At 28.4% G+C, this 19,888-nt stretch overlaps 1 protein-coding gene across 3 annotated transcripts in view; it reads left to right on the top strand.

Moving 5' to 3' along the window:
- The first annotated feature begins 9,401 nt into the window (after positions 1–9,401).
- The window catches only part of LOC111641141 (cyclin-dependent kinase 11B-like), a 34,592-nt gene continuing 24,105 nt past the window's right edge, over positions 9,402–19,888 (top strand). The window contains exons 1-7 of one of the 3 annotated variants that reach the window (XM_023387263.1): positions 9,402–9,529; positions 10,997–11,133; positions 14,900–15,173; positions 15,277–15,384; positions 17,033–17,145; positions 18,646–18,789; positions 18,893–19,048. In XM_023387263.1, the coding sequence (XP_023243031.1) occupies positions 9,402–9,529; positions 10,997–11,133; positions 14,900–15,173; positions 15,277–15,384; positions 17,033–17,145; positions 18,646–18,789; positions 18,893–19,048 (1,060 nt within the window). Of the gene's footprint in view, positions 9,530–10,996; positions 11,134–14,899; positions 15,174–15,276; positions 15,385–17,026; positions 17,146–18,645; positions 18,790–18,892; positions 19,049–19,888 lie in introns of all 3 variants that reach the window. The other 2 variants (XM_023387265.1, XM_023387264.1) reach the window with 2 other exon arrangements.

Here is a 19,888-nt window from a genome sequence, read left to right as displayed (position 1 = left end):
AAAGATTTTTTTTAAATCTTTGATGGATAATACTAATATTTTTATGCAAAAATAAACTAATTTTTAATAATTTAAATACAAATTATTACTATATAAATATATATGTATTTTAATTTTGGAACTAAAGATAAAACAAAAGCCAGTTGCGTAAAGTTCTTTGCATTAATGTACATATATTTTAAACTTAGATTTCAGGATATGTATTTATTTATTTTTTTTTGTCAGAACATTTCATCAATAAACAAATAATACCGAAAGTGTAAACTTTACTTTATAAATAATCAATATGCCCTTTAAAAAGAAAAAAACTAAAACACAAAACTTAGACATAAAAAAATATACAATTAAACCTCTGAACAAAGGATTGGTGGCCGTTGTTTAGAAGTTACTTTAAATGCATTTTTGTTTTAAAAATGTTTTTGAAAAAAATAGCCGCTGTTTAGAGGTAGTCATTATTTGAGATTCGACTGTATTTGACTTTGGGTTCATTCTAATTCCGAAGGGAAAAAACGTTTCTTTCTGATTAGGTTCTAGTTTCTTATTTGAGAGACTCTATGGTTTGCATTTCAGGTATTATTTATTAACAGCGTTATTTAAATAGAAAGGAAAGCAATTTTCAAAATATATTTTAAAATATAAAGAATGAGATTATTTATTTTCAAAATTGGTTTGAATAAACAATTTTTATATCAGGAGTATACTCTGAGAGTTGTCTTCCTATTTACATAGAAGGACAATGTCTTAAGAGAACAAACTAATTTCTTTAATTAAACACTAGTTTAGTGATTTAAATTTGAACCCTTTTGTTTAATAGTTAAAATTCTTTTTTTTAAATTTTTCTTCGATTTAATAAAAACAATAAATACAAAATTTGGTCGCCAGTTGAGGGGTGAGATAGTAAATGCTACAGTTATTTTCAGTATCGCCATCTGTTAACAAAATAAATAACTATTTTAATTTTAGCATTTAATACAATTAATTTTTTTTAATGAATTGTATATGACATTGATAAATAACTGATTTTTTATTTAAAAAATTTCTTACATTTTTATGGGATTTTTTTCTTTTAACTATAAATTAACTAAAATGCATTATTTTCTTTTTAAATCCATTTATGTTTTTTAGTTACTTTAACTAAATGGTCAAACAAATTTAATATTATCACGCAATTTATTTAGTTTATTTCTTTCCTCCTTAGATTCTCTTATCGTTCTTTAGATCTCGATTTACACGAGACATCACGTGAGTTCTCGCAATATTTCTAACTTCGGCCAACAAGTCACGTGACGGATGCTGGGTGCAGAAACGCCACGTCACGTGATTATTTCACCATAAATTTTTTAAATAAAATTTTTTAAAATTATTAAATATATATACACACATATATATCTTAAAAGAAATACAATTATTAATTTAAATTAATATATTTTTTGTTTTTCATAATATATGTATACAAATGAAACTTTCGTGTTAGTAGGTCTCCATTTGCATGGAATCGTTTACGAGGATGTTCATTAGTTTTAATTTTTTTAAAAATATAGTTAAACTTAGCCTTATTTCCTAAAAATTTAGATAAATATATAATAAATTCTAAGTAAAATAAACAATTTTAAATCATCTATATGCTGGTTTAAGAATACCTTAAGCATAATTATGAGCAGAGAGTTGGTGTATTTACTGTACTTTATAAATACTTCTGATAAATTTAATTTAAATATTGGAAAATATAAGTATTAGCAAGCAAACTCGAATCATCATATTCATTTTGAATTATNATAAGGCTGTACAAATACATAAAATTTAAAATTTTTTTACTATTATTATTATTATTATATTTTTTTTTTCCATATAAAAAAGTTGTATTGATGATATATGGTCCTACTATAGAATAGTTTTTCAGGTACATAGATGATAATGATGTGTCATCTTTTGCAGAATACATTGGAAGAACGGGCATTTGGTAAGTACGCATGTGTAGAAAGTCAGCCAAAGTCTCCCTGTGACAATAGCACATGGTCCAGATATGAGAACTAATTTGTCACCCAACACGAAATTCTCTGGAAGTAAAATCATTTTGACACTCGTCAAAATAACGATAAAAATGATGGAAAGAAAGAAAAGAAAGTGAAAGTGTGAGCTAGAAAGAAGAAGAAGGGGGAAGGAAAGAAGGAAGAAGAAAAAAAAGAGGTTATGACAATCGAATTTTTGGACAATACCAAAAAATATATTTTAAAAAAATATATTTTAAAAAAATAGTTTTTAACGACATCGTAAAAGTAGTTTTTACATATGACATCAACATTTAATTTACTGGAAAAGGCGTAGTCATATCACTTATAGTTTGATGGGGGTGTGGCTCGATTCCATTATTTATAATAGGAATAGAGTGGTTGTTCTTATCGATAAATGATGAAGAAAAATCAAACCGAATATTGGAAATTGTTGAAGATAATAAACAATTGCGATATTGCGCGAATTATGTCTAATTTATAATTGATAAATTTCGGAATGGTTTTCTTAAATGCTTCCGATTTCATGGACTGAATTTATTGCATTTCTTTATTTAATGCGCTAAAATGAAGTGATAATTAAATATATTTAATTATTATCACTTCAAAGTTATAAATTCTGATACATTTTACTGTTGTAAACATAAGAATAGATGGCCAAATAGCCGAGGCAGTTAAGGCCACTCTGAAGTATCCGGGATCGAATCCGAGCGAGGAATCTCAGGAATTTTTCCTAGGTGGTCTGTCCCAGATACGTTAGGTCCCGTTTCTCACCATTCGATCTATTCTCATTTATTCTTATATTCGATCATTTCTCACCATTCGGCTATGCTCACGAAAGGTGCTTTCGTGAGCATAGCCGAACCCACGATGGGCATGAAAAAAGTGCCCTCTTAGTGTTTATAAGACAAAAAAAGTTAAAACCAAAAATACATGTATATGCGGGTCAACTTATTTATGAAAACTTCAGAACTGACCCTTATTTAAAGTCTGATCTTCCAGAATAATTCCTGTACTGCCTTGACCATTCGACTGTCTTATTGAGATATAAAGGCACTATGGTTCATGTATGACCAATCATAACTTTTGCCTTTACGAATAGGTTCGGTCACAATGGAGTCCGTTGTTATGAGTGGTGAAGACTATTTATCTCTGAAATTTAAAAAAGTAAAAAAGTGAAAGATAGAGAGAAAAACTATAATGGAATCCACATTCGAATCTGATCTGTATTCTTCTACATTTTTATGAATATATGAAAATTGAATATTGGTAAGCTAATACTTTTTCTGACTCTTTCCGCCACATGGGAATAAGAGGGCACTTTATATCAACTCTCCTCTAGGTTCAGCAGGCCCACAAGGGACAACCCGGTGATGATGGCTCCATATATCTTCTCGCAAAATTCATAGTTTTTCAATCTTCTAGATTCGATCTCGGGACTCCCAGAACGTCAGTTCAGCACCTTAACCGCCTCAGCCAATGAATAAAATCTACAATGGTCCATCCAGATATGTCGGATCCCGTCCCTCACCACTCAGGCGCTCCAATATGGGCCTGGCTTGTTAGAAGAAGCCCTCTTAATACCCACAGGGCAGAAAGAGTTTAAAAAAATTATTTTTAGTTTGAGAAACTCAAGATCGGATGCCGAAATATAAAAGGTGTTGGCCTACAGCTCTTGATTCGAGTCCGGATTAGATTATTAGAAATTTTCATAAATGACTTATCTGTTTAATGAATGGTTGTCTCTTTAAACAGGTTTTGTTCCTCAGCATTTCGTTGTGTGCCTGAGGAACCTACGACGGGTATGAAAAAAGCTCTCTGACAGACCGGAATAAAAAAAAAAATAAATAAATAGCTCGAGTATCTGATCTCAGAAGACAATCGTCTTCTAACATTCAGTATATTGTAATGCAATTTTAAATTTTTTTCATCGAAACGGTAACCACATTGAATTCAATTATAGTGATTAACAAGATTATAAAAAGTTATTACTTATATCTGCAAGTTAATGTTCATTGTATTTCATTTACTAATGTGAAATTCTTTTCAGCATGTTCTAGAAATCACAATACGTACTAAACTTCTTTAGGTGTAATATAAATATACTAATTACAAATACTCTATGAAATCTCAGATGGCCGTGGCGGTTAAGGTGCCAGCCTAGGTTTCGAGGAAATTCCTGAAATTTTCGTGGTTGGTTTGTACCGGATATGTAGGACCATCTTATTGTGGGCTATGGCCGAACTCATGGCGGGCTTTAAAGAAGGGCCTCTTAGTACCGCCAGGCGAAAAGTTTTTAAAAAATGTCGAAACATGTATTTATAATCGTATTCCTATTCATATCTATAACAATTATTAGTTAAAGTTATCATAAGATTATGCCAACCAAATGGTCACACAGTAAATTATTAACTTATCGCGTAAAACATCCAAATTCAAATTCTCACAATTTTTCATGAATCATATGCATAATTCTTTACCCGTCACCCATTCTTTTCATACTATTGCGAACTAGACCCGTCTGTAATGCATTATAGCTGTAAAGTCTTAATATGCTTGGCACCTTACTTCAACATATCAATGAACCATATTATGACTTTATAGAATTGTGCTTGAAAACAATTACGGTAACAACAACAACAAACGTTATTACGTATTGTCGTAATAATTAGACGACTGGATAGCAGAGGCGATTAAGACATCAGCTTAACGCTTTGGAGAACCCAGGATCAAATCCGAGCTGCAGTCCCAGGAAATTTTCGTGAGCAAATATCTCAGATATGTCGGATATGTCTTATCATCCGGCCACCTCCATTGCAGGCATGGCCTAACCCACAATGATTATGGAAAAGAAGTTCTTAATAGCGCCCAGAGTGGAAAGACTCAAGAACAGGCCGGATGGCCGAGCGGTCAAGGTGGCAGTCTGTCGGTCTGGGGGACCCGGGCTCAAATCCGAGCGGGTCGAAAANGAGAAAGATGTTTCCGGTGGGATTTTGAAGAAAGCTCGAAGATTTGAGAAGTGCATTTATAAATAAATGGTTTCTGGTTTAAGACACCAGTGTGACTCGTTGAAATGGGAAATACAGGTGCAGAAAGATTACCAGCCAAAGCAGAAATTTCTGATCCACTTCGTACCACGTTTGGGCTCGAGCTCGGGCGGCACACCTGAGAACGTGGACCCGGGAGGCATTGTCTCGAGGCAATGCGGTCCCGGGAGGAGATCTCAGGGAGATGCTGGCCCAGGTTGGCACGTCTCGGTTCAGAGTGCGATCATTGCACTTGGATTTCTAAGAATGGGGTAACGCGATATATACAAACCCCACTCATTGCACTTGGATTTCCAAGGATGGGGTAACGCGATATGTACAAACCCCACTCATTGTAGTTGGATTGGGTTGACAGAGCTCCACCCAATCCAACTGCAATGAGTGGGGTTTGTATGTATCGCGTTACCCCATCCTTAGAAATCCAAAATTAGGAAAACTTTCCACATCGGTATTTTCCGAATACTTAGCATTTCTTAATGCCCAGTGGTTTGCATTATTTACTCGTTACCAGGGGTGCCACTCGCGACATATAAAAAACTTGGGTCTGGATGGAAAAAACCCAGATTATTTACCCAGAAAGATTCATGATTTAAAATATAATTATAAATACTTTATCGTAGTAGTTTTCTGCCTGGAATTTTTATACGAAAGAAGTGGCCTACTTCTCTGTTATTCTGAAAGAGAAATAAGGCAAAGTATTTAATTTTTTTCTTCTTTACCATGTGACCGTTTATTTAGCCTAGCATTTTAGTCTAATGTGGCTGTTTTCTGTTTTATCTAGTGGTCAACTGCTTGTGATTTTTTTACTTATAGTAAACAGTGTAAAACTCACAAGAGTGGAAAAGCATTGATATGAGAATTTGAGAATTGGTGTCCCTTGCCACTCTATTTGGTTACATCCCTGAATATTATTGAATAAAACTTTAATATTCCTTTGTTTTTTGAAAATATTTTCAAAGCTTCACTTCATTTTTAGTTTGTTATTTCAGAATTATCATTTTGTTTATTATCAAGCCTTTTAAAATGAAATGTGGTTCACAGCAACTGCTTTGTACTGTTCCTTTGTTTTAAAACTGCCTTAAGTGTTAAGTGGGTCTGACTATATCTTCACTTATAAAGTTTCAATAATGATTTATTTATTTTTTTCTATATTTAATACACTAATGACCTGTATGAATGTTATCTGTGGTATAATTTATGAAAAATAGGTAAATCATTTATTTAATGTCAAAAGTTTGTAATGGTCATTCATAAATCTACAGTTTAGCAAGATATTTGAATATAGCAGTGCAATGGATACACACACACACTTGTGCACCTGATGCATTGTTAGCATGCTGGATTGCTGAATCCAATGACAAGTATTGCAATTCAGTTCAGTTCAAATCATTTTGTTTGTATTTCTGCATGTTTATTCTATGTAGAAATAGATAGAAATGAAATGCTACAAACTGATGACTTAAACAATTATCCAATCACATTTGACTTTAAGGGAAAGCTAAGTTGACTTTCTACCACCTTTCAATCTGTTAAAATAAATATTTTACAGGCTATTTATTAATTTTAATTAATGTAAAAATTTAGCATTTTTAATTTCAGAAATTTATTAGCTTCTATTAATTAAAAATTAATTAATTTGTATTTTTGGATAATTAATTCATGATGAAAAACAATTACTTGTACTAACTTAAGATCTGACTGATATTTTAAACTGCAGTAATACTTTAATTATTTAACAGTTTCATCTGCTTATACAGTTTATTCATAAAAGTATCTATTGTATTCTGCACATATAAGAGCAAGCTCATATAAGTGGGGTAAAATTGGCACTGTATTCTACAATGTATACAAATTATAGTAATACTTTGCAGAATACAATGCAAATAAGAAAATAATAAGTTTTTTATAGCACAAGCATTTGTTTTATTTTTAATAATGATTATTACAGAGATATTACTGAATAGTTACTGTATCAATACATTTATATTGACATAGCAGTGCAGTGCTCTTATAAGCCAAAACAAGCTGGCACACAAAAGAGCATGTCTTATAAGCAAAGGAGGACATATTTCTAAAATGAAAACAATCTATTTTTACATATAACAGTTTGCTCTTACTAGTATTTGCATGTAAATTCAATATAAATAAATAAATAAGTTCAGAAAGTTAAAAAAAACTCAAACATTTTAGTCCAATCTGTTTGTATATCAGAACATACAAGTTATATTTAGTAATACATTAATTATCTTATTTTTATACACAATTTTTAATTTTGCATGACTAATTTTACATTTATTGATTTTAATTCTTTAAATACAATTCTTAAAATTAAGATAAAAGATTAAAATTATTAACTTTGTATCCAGGTAAATGGACTAAGCATAAATTCTAAAATACAAACATTAAAAAGATAAAGTTGTTTATATAATATTATAAAAGTAATAAATTATAAAATAACATTATCATTTGACATTAAAAGTACCTGTGCACAATTTAACATTTTATGCTTATCTACACCCAGCAGTAGTATTACAAGTTATAAGCTTGTGAGTTTGAAAGTTATAAATTATTAAAATGGTGAATGTATCTGTACATATACTTATGAAATCATATGTATTATCTTAAAAGATAATTTTATAACCTTTCCATTTACATAACTGTATATAAAGTTAATAATTTTAACCTATGTGTCTAAAGAATTGAAATCAATAATTGTAAAATTAGTTATGCAAATTAAAAATTGTATATAAAGATAAGGTAATTAATCTATTACTAAATATTGTATGTTCTGATATACAAATAGATCAGACTGATGAGGAACTGTACTTGAAATTCATATTTGACAGAAAGATGAGTAATAAAATGCTCCCGAAACAGTAACCATCGTCTTAGTCCTCATATGATTAGTTCCAAACAACAAACTCAGAATTAGTAACTAAAGCTATTTTATTATAGAAAACATTAAGTCAGGAACATTAAGCTAATATTATAATTACTTTTTAAGTCTTCAGATTTACATAAAATTATGATATGAATGATTGATTACTTGTAAAGTGGATTTTATTTAACTACTTTAAAAGTATTACCACCCTCTACCTCTTCAACATATAAAGATCTTTGGGTCATAATTTTTATTGAAGTTATGATTAACAACACACAAAAAAAAAATATTTATCTCAAAAAAAAAGAAAAAAAAATTAAAAAAAAGATAGCTTTTATATTTTTATCACAGACCTAGACTTGGGGGTTGGGAAAATATCAATTTCTTAAAAGTATTTTAATAATATATACACATTTAAAAAGTTAGAACTCAATTAGCTTATTGTATCAAAAGTTATAAAAAATTGGAAAATTTTTCATAACAAATACATTTATTCTTTAACAAACTAAAAATTCATGAGTGTAAAAAAAATTTTATAATGGAGCTTTGATTATAAAATTTTTTACACTCATAAATTTTTAATTTGAGATGTATCCCCAACCTCTTAATATCTCTTGAACTAATAGTCTGATTTTCCTGAAAATTTCTAGAAACATTTTTCCCTAATACATACATCTCCCTACAAAATTTCAGAAATTTTCAACAAGACAGAAATTATTAAGCTTTCTATCTGTTAAGTAACAGCTGGAAAAGTAATATCTATGACATACTATAACATTTTGAAGCTAATAATCTATGATGGTTGATGAGACTATGTCTCATCTCTAAAATCATGCTGCTGTCAATGGCTGCACACCTTAGAAGTATGAAGGAGTACATGCCAGAAGTTTCAATTTGGCACAGAGTATTTGGTGCCAAAATCATGTGCACATAAAATAAACCAAATTGTAGATAGTCAGGGGACTGAGAGCCAGGTCAAAATAAAATACAAAATGCTGAGACTTTCTACAAACAGACATAAGTGCGAGATTTGCATTGCTTGTGCTCTCTGAGACAGTCTCATCCCAAGAATAGCTTTGCCTTTTTACTTGTTTATATTGAAAATATGTTATTTTAGATGTATTCATAATTAAATTCTGTAAGTTATTTTTTAACCAAATAAATCTTGAATCAACATGGCATTCAAAAAATTAATAATCTAGTTAATAATTCATAAATATCATTGTCAATGATCATCCTTAGTTAAGTGAATATAATCTTTATAACTCTTAGGTTAAATTTAAAGTTTAAAAACATTTAAAATAAAGGAAAGTAGTTTTTGGTCTTGAAAACATTTACTATTGTTTTCTAAGGATATAATTGTTTTTAAACTTTATGATTATGTATAGATTAATTGAATATCTGATGTCAATTTGATATCAATGTAATATATTTCTATTTTAAATTCTAACTTTTATTATGCAGATGTCAGATCAGGATATTTTAGACTTAACTGTTAAGAGTGTGTCCGAATCAGAAGAGGATGGAGAAATTGAAAAGGACGAGCCTGAAAAATACAAAATAACAAATTCACCTATAGAAGATGAGGAAAGGTAATTTAATAAAAAATAAAAATAAGTAAAAAAATATTGAAAATGACAACTTTTACAACATAGATGATAGATGATAGTCTAAATGGTGTAATTTTTGTAAGGTATTATGTGTGCAAATTCATTTATGTATTAACTATGTACTAGTAGTGAATATTTCTATTTGTAGTTAAATTTTAATTTAAAAAATATTGGTTATTCAATAGCTACTTTGAGTTTGTATTGTGGTGTTTTGCAGTGGCATCTTGGAAAAAGGGTTGTATTCTCTGTTAACATGTGGAATTTATGCTATTATGAAGGGTTGTCAGTAAAGAACAGTAAAATTAGATTACATGGTTTTTTTTCTTTTGAATGACGTAACAAGTTTTATGGAATATTGAGTTATCAAGAGTTGAGTTTCCAGGAATCTACTGCAAAATAAAATTCTATATATAACAAATACTCTGTAAAAAATAAAGGATTTTAAAATGGAAACAAGGAATTGTCCTTATATAATGAAATGCTATTTTTATACTTACAACTACCATTTCACTCTATTGTATTGCTTTGTAACACTGTTGCATATACTCATCTGCAAAATTATATAACACATATCCTTGATCAATGCTCCTAATTGTACTTAGGAATAATACACACACTAAACATTACATTACAGTCGACCCCGCTATAACACGGTAAATATGTTCTGGTTTTTATGAATCCATTTTCTACGAGTCCAGCCATCACAACTCCGCACATATGCAGTTTATGGACTATGGCTGTTTGAAAGGTTTCTTCCATAAAATTAATCAATTCTAGACTAATTTGACTCAACATTTCCAAAATACATATAATTTTTTGGGAATAATCCATATAAACAATGCTATAAACAAAAAATTGTAGAATTACTTACCGAGTGTGCATTGTTTGACTACGCCATTGCTTAAGCTTATTTTTGNTTTTTGTTTGTTATTTGGAAAATTATTTCATATTCAGATTAACTAAAATCTAGGTAATTTCTGATTGATCTGATTGAAATGAATAATTAAAAACAAAAACAAACAAATTGACCTTTCTTTTGAATATTAATTGATTCAAGATTATGAAGGTTTCAAGAGGATTCAAGAGGATTGGAATATTCAAAATTTATATTTCTGAATATTCTAATTGGGCTGCAATTTGAAAAAATTGTAATAAATTCCCACTGTTGTCTGTCTGCTGTCTGTTCTTCCTTAATCTTGAGAACGGTGTTAGATAGACAAAAGTGAGATATATTCATGATTATATGATATACGATTACACAGTCATGTGATTTCAATTCAAAAATTTTCCCCAGAATGGAGTTACATAGATGACTGGCATTACAGTTATTCTTGTCAGGAAAAGTATGATGTACAGGAGCAAGATACTACTAATTTGAGATCAAGATCATATATTTAAATTAAGTAAATTATGTTACATTTATATAACTTATGTGAATGTTATTTCTAGTGATAGTTCAAGAAATGATGAAATAGGTGATGATTCTCTGGATATAAAACCACCCCAGGCCACTTTTGCAACTCATAAAGACCGTGGCGAAAAAAGAGAAAGCCGGAAAAAAGACAGACATTCACGCAAACATGAATGTGAGTATCCATCATCTCTACAAGTAATAGTTATATCTAAATGTACTTTTCCAATTATTAACAGGAAATTTATTTTTCTTTAAGTATTATGTTAATAATTTTGAATACATTCACTTAAATTGAATCACAGCTGAAAAATATAATTAGCCTATTTAGAACTGTGTGATATTTTATTTTTTAATTTTTCAATTTAAATTAAAGAGCACACAATATTAACTAAAGCTAGGATATCTAGACACTAAAAAACAAATAAGTAGTTATAAAAATCATATAAGGGAAAATCAATCATATTAAGTTGTAATTTTTATAACTATTGATATGATCTTTATTGTGTAGATGTTCTAGCTCTAGTATATTTAACATTAATAAATATATTCATTACATTTATGATTACATTCTTAAAAATAAATTTTTTACTTTATATTTAATATAAAATAATTTGTAAAAAATGCCAAATGACTGCCATATTAATCGGGCTATTAATATAGCATATTATTGCTCAATATTAATAGCCAAATTAATTATGGCAATCATTTGGCTTAGTATCAATACGTTAGGTTTCAGGAAACTGATATTTATATAAAATAAAAGAAAAATAAAAACAAAATAAAGGCAATTAAATACAGAACTTTAGAAAAGTTTGAGAAATATATCTTATTTTAAATAAATATTTTAATACATTATCAATTAATCATTTGTTTGATTTGGCTTTTCATCTTTACAAAAGGGTACAAAAAAAAAACTTTAAAAACAACATAACTACATATATTATGTTAATTATCATCATTCAGGTACTATTATATATAAGTTGAAATTTAAAAACTATTGTAACATATTTATAATTAAATATTAAATAACAAAAATAATTATACAGTTTAAATAATGTTACAGAACTTAAATTATGGTCATATAAAGAATTAATATTAAAATTAATTAGCAAAAAATTATTTTTTTAAATGTTCAGTATATTCACAAGATACAAACAAATGATTTTTTTTAGCATTTTAAAAATAAAGATTATAAAAGGAAAAGGATTACAAAAAGAACAAGGTGTAATGTTAATTGTACAACCATTTAAAATAAACATTATATTTGTTAACTTTAATTTGTTTTAAACCAACCTCCTGAGATCAGACTCTGGCAGTTCTAGAATCTTGAACCAATAACAAAAAATAGCCATAAACTTACAGCCAATGGCGGTCTACCCAATTCAGATCTCAAAACAGGTCCAGGTACTGAATGATTAAGATGAAAAATTAGTCTAATGAATCTCAGTTGTCTTCTCCTGTTCATCAGTAAGACATGGACCCCAAATAGGAAGCATAAAAATGAAACTTGATCAAATCAAGGAATTGAACAATCAAAAATATGACTTAACAGAAGATTCATCTAATCATTAGTTTTATTACATTAGCAAGTTTAACTTCAAATTTCATAATTACTTTGCCTAGATGTAAAGAAAACAAGCCCCGTGGCATAAAATAAATACACAAATATTTATAGGACAATACCACTTTCAATTCAGAATGGAATAAATAGAATTTATCAGCATTTCCCAGCTTATTTCCTTTCCGAAAAATCATTTTCTTAGATTTAGTCTCATTAATATGTAATTTATTAGTCCTACAATAATCCTGTAAAAGGTTAAGCTTTTGCTGAAGACTAATAGGAGTATAAGAAGGTACTGCAATATCATCAGCAAACAAAAGACAAATCAGTGCAATCAATGGTGATAGGTATAACGCCATTGAATGTGAAAGAAATCTAGAAGATCGTTGATAAATAGATTAAAAAGAATGAGGCTAAGTGGTTTGCATTGAGGAAGACCTTTATTAGCAATTACTGATTCTGAAGTACAATGATTAACTTCTATTTGATAAGCAGTATTAGCAAATAATTGTCTTAGAAGATTAATAAAAGAAGAAGAGATCTCTATCTGAGAAAAAACTCTAAGAAAATATATATTCCAAGAAAAATTTTTTAAATTAAAAGAATCTTCTGAGCAGGAAGCATCAGATAAATTTCATAATTTTCTTCCACTTGACAATCTGTCAGCTTCCCTGTAATAAAATAGATTTGATCTTCATCAATCTATTATTCATTAAATTGAAAGCGAAGTTGTCACCGTCAATTATTAAACAGTCAGTTCTCATGAACACAGATTTATTTTTTTCCTTAGCCTTTCTGTAAAAAGGGATGAGTCTTCCTCTGAATTCTTGATCTCCAATTGTAAATTGTTAAAAATTCTGATTTTGGAATACTTGTCCTTCATTTGAATGTTATACAAATTCCTGTAAATTAATTTTTATCAGAAGCAAGATCAAGCTCTACTACCACAAGATTATTTTTTGAAATTTTATTAAAAGTTTTCACAGAAATATTATCACCATTTGGTCTTTTAATAGAAGACAGAATATTGGAAGCTAAACTCAAAATTTCTGTTGAATTACCTTGCAATCTAGCAATAATAATAATTATTTTGCTTACTTTCATTGAATGAAGAATCCAATAAGTACAAAAATAAGAAATCTGAGTACTTGAAAGCACAGATGAATTAGTTAGTTCCTTCTACATTACTTCTCTACATTAGTGAGACAATAATCAAAGTCTATGCAAAATAGCCAGCCATTCAAATTTGGTAGATAAATCCTTGAGTTTCGTCAAGATGGCATCAAATCACTCTTCTAAGAAAGAAACCTAATTCTGAGATACAGTAGTAGATGAACCCAATAACGGGAAAAAAGATTCCAACTGCTGAGATTTTAGAACTGGTTTGCTAGGCAACCTTTGACGTTTTCTAATTGTGGATATGGACGACTTTAAAGGAGGGGGAAATATGGGACATTGGACCAGGATTAGATTTGATGCCTCCAATTAATAACAACACACACACATTAACAAATGAAATATTGAAAAAATTAATAAAACTGAACATCAAAAAATAAACATCAAAAAATTGAACAAATCATATTCAAACTGTAAAAGTCATTATTAGAAAGTTCATGAAAAGTCACCAGCACTAGCAGACTTTACAAAGCGCCCCCATATTTTGGTACATTATTTCATTATCATATCATGTATTTTAATGAAATTTCATGAGAAATCATTTTTTTTAATGTAAAAATATTATTGTTTTAAAATTGAAGAAAAATATTTATATTATTGTATTAAAGATAATAAATTACACAAGATGATGGTATAACTCCAACAATAAATATTACAATATTTCATGTTAAATATAGTTAATTTATTTTAGAGTTAATAAAAACAGAAGGAACACTAGAATAAAATAAAAGTGTCATTTTACTTTTTACATCTCGAGACCATGACAAAGTCTTATTGTTTTGTCTCCAGAGGGAATTTTTTAATGGGTTTTGCATATTGTGGCAAATGAGAGACTCAAGATAAAATCTTTTGGCAGAGTCAACCTTTATGTTCCTGAACTGTAAAAGTGGACAAAATGAAAAGATGCTTTTGGAACTATCACCCTGAACTTTTTATTAATATTAATAATTTACTAGTATTTGACGTGAAATATAAATGAACTATATTTAACATAAAATATTGTGAAATTCATTTCTAATTTAACAATTTATCATTATAAAAATATTACTATATATGTTTTAACAATAAATGTATGAGTTGTTAATTTGCATTAAAGAATTTATTCTCATATATAAAATATTTTTAGTCAAAAAAGGAATAAGCTTTGTAACATATTTTACAGTTTTTCACTTCTGAAATGAATAATTAATTTGAATTTTAGCACGGCGTAAAGAAAGGCGTAGAAGCCGAGAAAGAGGTATGAGAATGGAAGAACGTGGGATGCGTTCAGAGAGTCGAAGAAGTCGAGATCATGAATCGCGACGACACCGGCATCGTGAAGAATCTCGCAGAGAAAAAGAAGTTAAGGAAAATAAAGATGTTAAAGAAACAAGAGAAATTGTTAGAGAGATTAAAGATGTTCGTGATAGATTATCTCAGAGGAATAGAGAAAAAGTAGTAGTTGAAAGAGAAAAAGAAAGAGATGAGAGAGAACAGTAAATATTTAAAATCTGTTTTTTTTTTTTTTAATTTATTTTATATTATAATNTTTACATTATAATAATAAAAATAATAATAATAATAATAATATATTTACAGGTATCTCTCATATAACACTAAAGTTACATTCCAAAAAAGTGCTGTGTTATGTGAATCCGTGCTATATGAACGAAGGACTAATGCAAAATCTGGGGTTAGGTTCCAGAAGTTAGCAAAAGTATACTATTCTTTTTTGTTGCTAAGAGAAATATGTTTATTAAAGCAATTGATAATTTATTTTCAATAAATAATTAATTAACAATTGCAATTAAATGTTCTGAATTACACATTAATATTAATTTCAGTTAAACAAGGCTATTTTCTTTTTACAAAGTATTGCCATCATCTCAGCTTTTTTGTTGATCTTTATCAGAAGTATTGGCAACATTTTCATTTTTTTTATTCTTATCAAAATTTTTATAGATGACTAAATAAAAATATGTTATTAATTGAAAATTTGTTCTAGTGGGTTGCATTTGTTCAGTCTAGTATTGAGCAACTTTTTCAGATTCACAATTTGTATTTGTGTACTGAGATACCACTGTATTTTGTTTGTTCTATGAATGATTGCTTACCTACAGTTTAAAAAAAGTTTAATGGCACATATCTAAAAATGTTTAAATAAACTTTACTAAATACAAAGATTAATCTATAAAAAGAAAACACAGTGACAGTCTTAAGGGCTAAAGTCTTAAAGCAATGACAACGATACCTGGTTGATAGGAAAGTTAGTGCAATTTTTTCTTCCTTATCCTATCAGTTTCATTAAAGTAAACCTGATGAAAAAAGCAAAAAATAATTTTAAAATTTCAATATTCTAAAATCTGTGGACAAATTTAAGACAACATATGTGCTTAAATGAATAAACTTCTTTATTCAACACTAGTTGCAAGTACCCACTTTGCTGGGTTTTTTTTTTGTTCATACATTTATATGTAATATAGTTTTTTTTTTTACATAAAAGACTGTTTATCTTCCTCTACATAATCTTTCTCTGATTTGATGTGTTTCCCTATAATTTTCAAGTTGCTCTTCTGTTTGATTATTTCTGTTTCGATATGATTCGAGACCGCAAAAATTTTTCTTACACGTTGGCATTGTTTTTTATATTTTTACTTTTTACACTTCACTATTCACTTTTCACTTTCTACCTTTTTCTATTATTCATACACTTTTATTAATGAAAAATCAACTGAAGCATGTGCGTGACACATCTTCAGAAGCCATCCCCATAACGGTCCTGGACTATTCCAAAACATTTTCGACTATTCAAAAACATTTAAGATTAAGATTACATTATAGCCAATCTTACCAATTTTTACAGAATGCAAGAATTAGGTCTGCTGTTTCAAGACTAAGTAGAGAATTTTTACATGGGTCTAAAAATATGTTTGATTTCTTGCGAAAATGCAAAAAAAACGCATCTGCGCCTGTAAATCTTGCACGCTGCTTTCTCTTAACACTTCCATTGTTACACATTTTTGAAGTCAACCACTTTCAGCCCCCATATCTCTCACACCCTTGTAGCTATAGAGACACAACCATCATAGTGCACAATGGGAGACTTGGGGCTATTACCACACACAAGCACCATTCGTGTGCAATGTGTAGTTTTGGCTGCAGAGTGAAATATAGGCACACACACGTCCATTTTTATATATATAGATATAGATATTTACATTTAAATTATGAAATTTTGTACAGAGGATTTACGTAACTGTTGTACGAGGGATACCTGTATATATGTAAAGTGTTTGAAAAATATATATTTTTCAAACATATTTATATATTATTGTGTTTCACTCTACTGAAATAGGGAAAGACTCCAAAGAGAGTGGAGGAAAGAACGTCTCATGTATGTTGAACAACCAAGGCGCACGAGAGAAGTGCGCAGAGTTGAACCAGAAAAGGGTTTTTTACGAAAAGAAGGTAAACTTAATTTAAAAATGCATTCAATTTTATCATTGTTTATTTTTTATTTAGAGAAAGTGAATTTTTTTTTATTTCTATTTTTATGAGATAATAAATACTATGGTTATAGTTTTTTCCTTTAAATAAAGTTATTAAGACTGTAATTTTTGACTGTCTTAATAACTTTTTGGTATTTAGATATATATGCATTCCTTAGGGGTTATATTTTAAAGTGTAATCCTGTAAGGCTTGTGAATGCTTCATTTCAAAAATGTGGCTTGATTGGTAAAATTACAGTTGTTGAATTGATGCCTCTATGAACATAAAAGTTAAAGTTCAAAAATACATTCAGTGACTGGATCAATGTGTATAAAATAATTAGTGTAGTCATATAGTATGTTGTTAATAGTAGATGAAAAGTATAACATTGTTTTCATTATTTAATTACAAATAATTTTTAATTATCTAAAGCAGTGTTTTTCAACCTTCTTGAATACGCGACCCCTTTACAAGTTAAAAAATTTTGGCCACCCCCCTAGGTCCATATTAAAACTATATCAGTGATTTTAAAAACTATGTATTTAATTTTCTTTCTGTTGAGACAAATTATTCTTGATTAAAATGAAAATTTCAGAAGAATCAACAATAATTTAACACACATGAAGTATGAAACTTCCTTTAATTATAACATTAGGCACAGTGAACTGTTGACTGTTTTTTTTTTTCAGGACCTCAAATTTCAGCTTCTACTTTCCTATTTTTTATTTCTTTTTGCAAATCAGCTCAACACTTTTTTCCGCTATCATTTTCCGGGGTGGGCCGTAATTCTCGCTGAAATTGTAGTTTTTTTAATGTAGTGTAGGATCTACAAACACTTGTCTTTTTCTTATACCTGCGACCCCCCTGGGGGTTGTGACCCACAGGTTGAAAAACACTGATCTAAAGAAAACATTAGTTTTTCTTTAACATTGAAGAGACATGAGACTTTTTCACCAATCATGAGCATTTTTATTATTTTTTAAAATATAACATGTTGATAATTATAATAAATAATAATACAACACAATAACAGTTTTTTATATTAGCTCAATTTTTAGTAGAAATACATTTCATTTAAAAACCATACTTGGCAAGAGATTCTTGTATTTAAATAGATATTTTAATGTCTCATTTTAAAATTTGAAGTTCTACAGATAGATAAATTTTTTATCATCAACTAACACAGTTTAGTTTCAATTTTTAAGCATATATAAGGCTAAAATTTAAGGACTTATCACACTGCTTTGGAAAATTATTCATGTAAACTTGTTTCCTATGTGAATAATTTTTCATAAACATTGTGACTGATCCTTAAATTTTAGCCATTGTAGACATTTAGAAATTGAAGCTAAATAACAAGGACTAAATTTTATTTTTCTTGTTTTAAAGATCATTTTTCATTTGCTATAAATGTTCAGTTTGTAATGATAATTAATATGTAAATTTGAAATTATATTTCTACAATTTTTAATAATATAGATGTTCATTTTATTGACGAAAAAGAGTATGAACTTGATAAGAATAAGAAGAGAGAAAGAAGCAGGAGTCCTATTAAAAAGCCTATAGAAGAGAAATTTCAAACTGATATAGAAGTGAAGTTGGACAAAAGTAAAATTGTTGTTGGTTAGTATTAGAGATTTAGTTCTTTTTTTTAAACCATTGATAAATACAAATTTTTGGAAGAATTACTAAATATTTAAATTTATGATTTTTGATATATTTAAAGAATTGTCTCCGGTGATTGAAGCTTTAAGAGATGATATTGATCTTGATATAAGTGATCCTGAAGCTGAAGAAAGTGAAGGTGAACAGAAAGATTCAGCTGAAGAAGTTGAAGATGAACCCATTGAAAGTAGCAGCAGCTCAAGCAGTGATACAGAAGGTACAATTTAATGATGATTAATTTTAATTAGAAATTTTTATTATATAATTATTTTTTGTATATTTAATAAAATATTTTAAAATTTACTTATAAAATTTTTTATTAATTTGTTATCTTTTGTTTATTAATTTGTATTCTGTTTTATTATTTTAAATATTAAATTTTATACAAGAGGGTTTCATTGAATAAATTCCATTTTATTATGTTGAGTGATTCATGAGTGGGAATAATGTTACACATATATTTTCTTGCTGTTTGTTTTCTATCTGCTAATTTTTTACTTAGATGTTGAAAATATTCAATTTCATATATACATTATGTAAAAACACAGAATCTGCTGCTACAATAATTGTTAAGCCACATTTTTAATTGCTTATTAGGTATAAAAATCTGTCCTCAAAGATATTTTTTAAATTATAGAATGAATAATTGAATGATTTGAATGAATTGAAAATATAAATGAACAATTGAAATACTATAGTATTTCAATTGTTCATTTATAATTTCAAATCATTCAATTATTCATTACTATAGTATTTCAATTGAAATACTATAGTAATGAATAATTGAATGATTCATTACTATAGTATAGTATTATAAGAATTGAAATTATAAATGAACAATTGAAATACTATAGTATTGTTCATTTATAATTTCAATTCATTCAAATCATTGAAATACTATAGTATTTCAATTGTTATTTTTTTCTATTTCCATAATAAAATCATTTCTTCCTGTGTTCTTTTCTTTAACCATACACATGCATTGGTCCTTGCTGAATTTTTATTTTTTGGTTGTAGTAGGAGTGTTGGTGAATGAGGTGAGGAACAACGAATGAAA

The sequence above is a fragment of the Centruroides sculpturatus genome, unplaced genomic scaffold (assembly GCF_000671375.1).
Source record: "Centruroides sculpturatus isolate CEXI.00-Female unplaced genomic scaffold, Cexi_2.0 scaffold1518, whole genome shotgun sequence".
Taxonomy (NCBI): domain Eukaryota; kingdom Metazoa; phylum Arthropoda; class Arachnida; order Scorpiones; family Buthidae; genus Centruroides; species Centruroides sculpturatus.
This window is presented reverse-complemented; position numbering and strand designations above follow the sequence as displayed.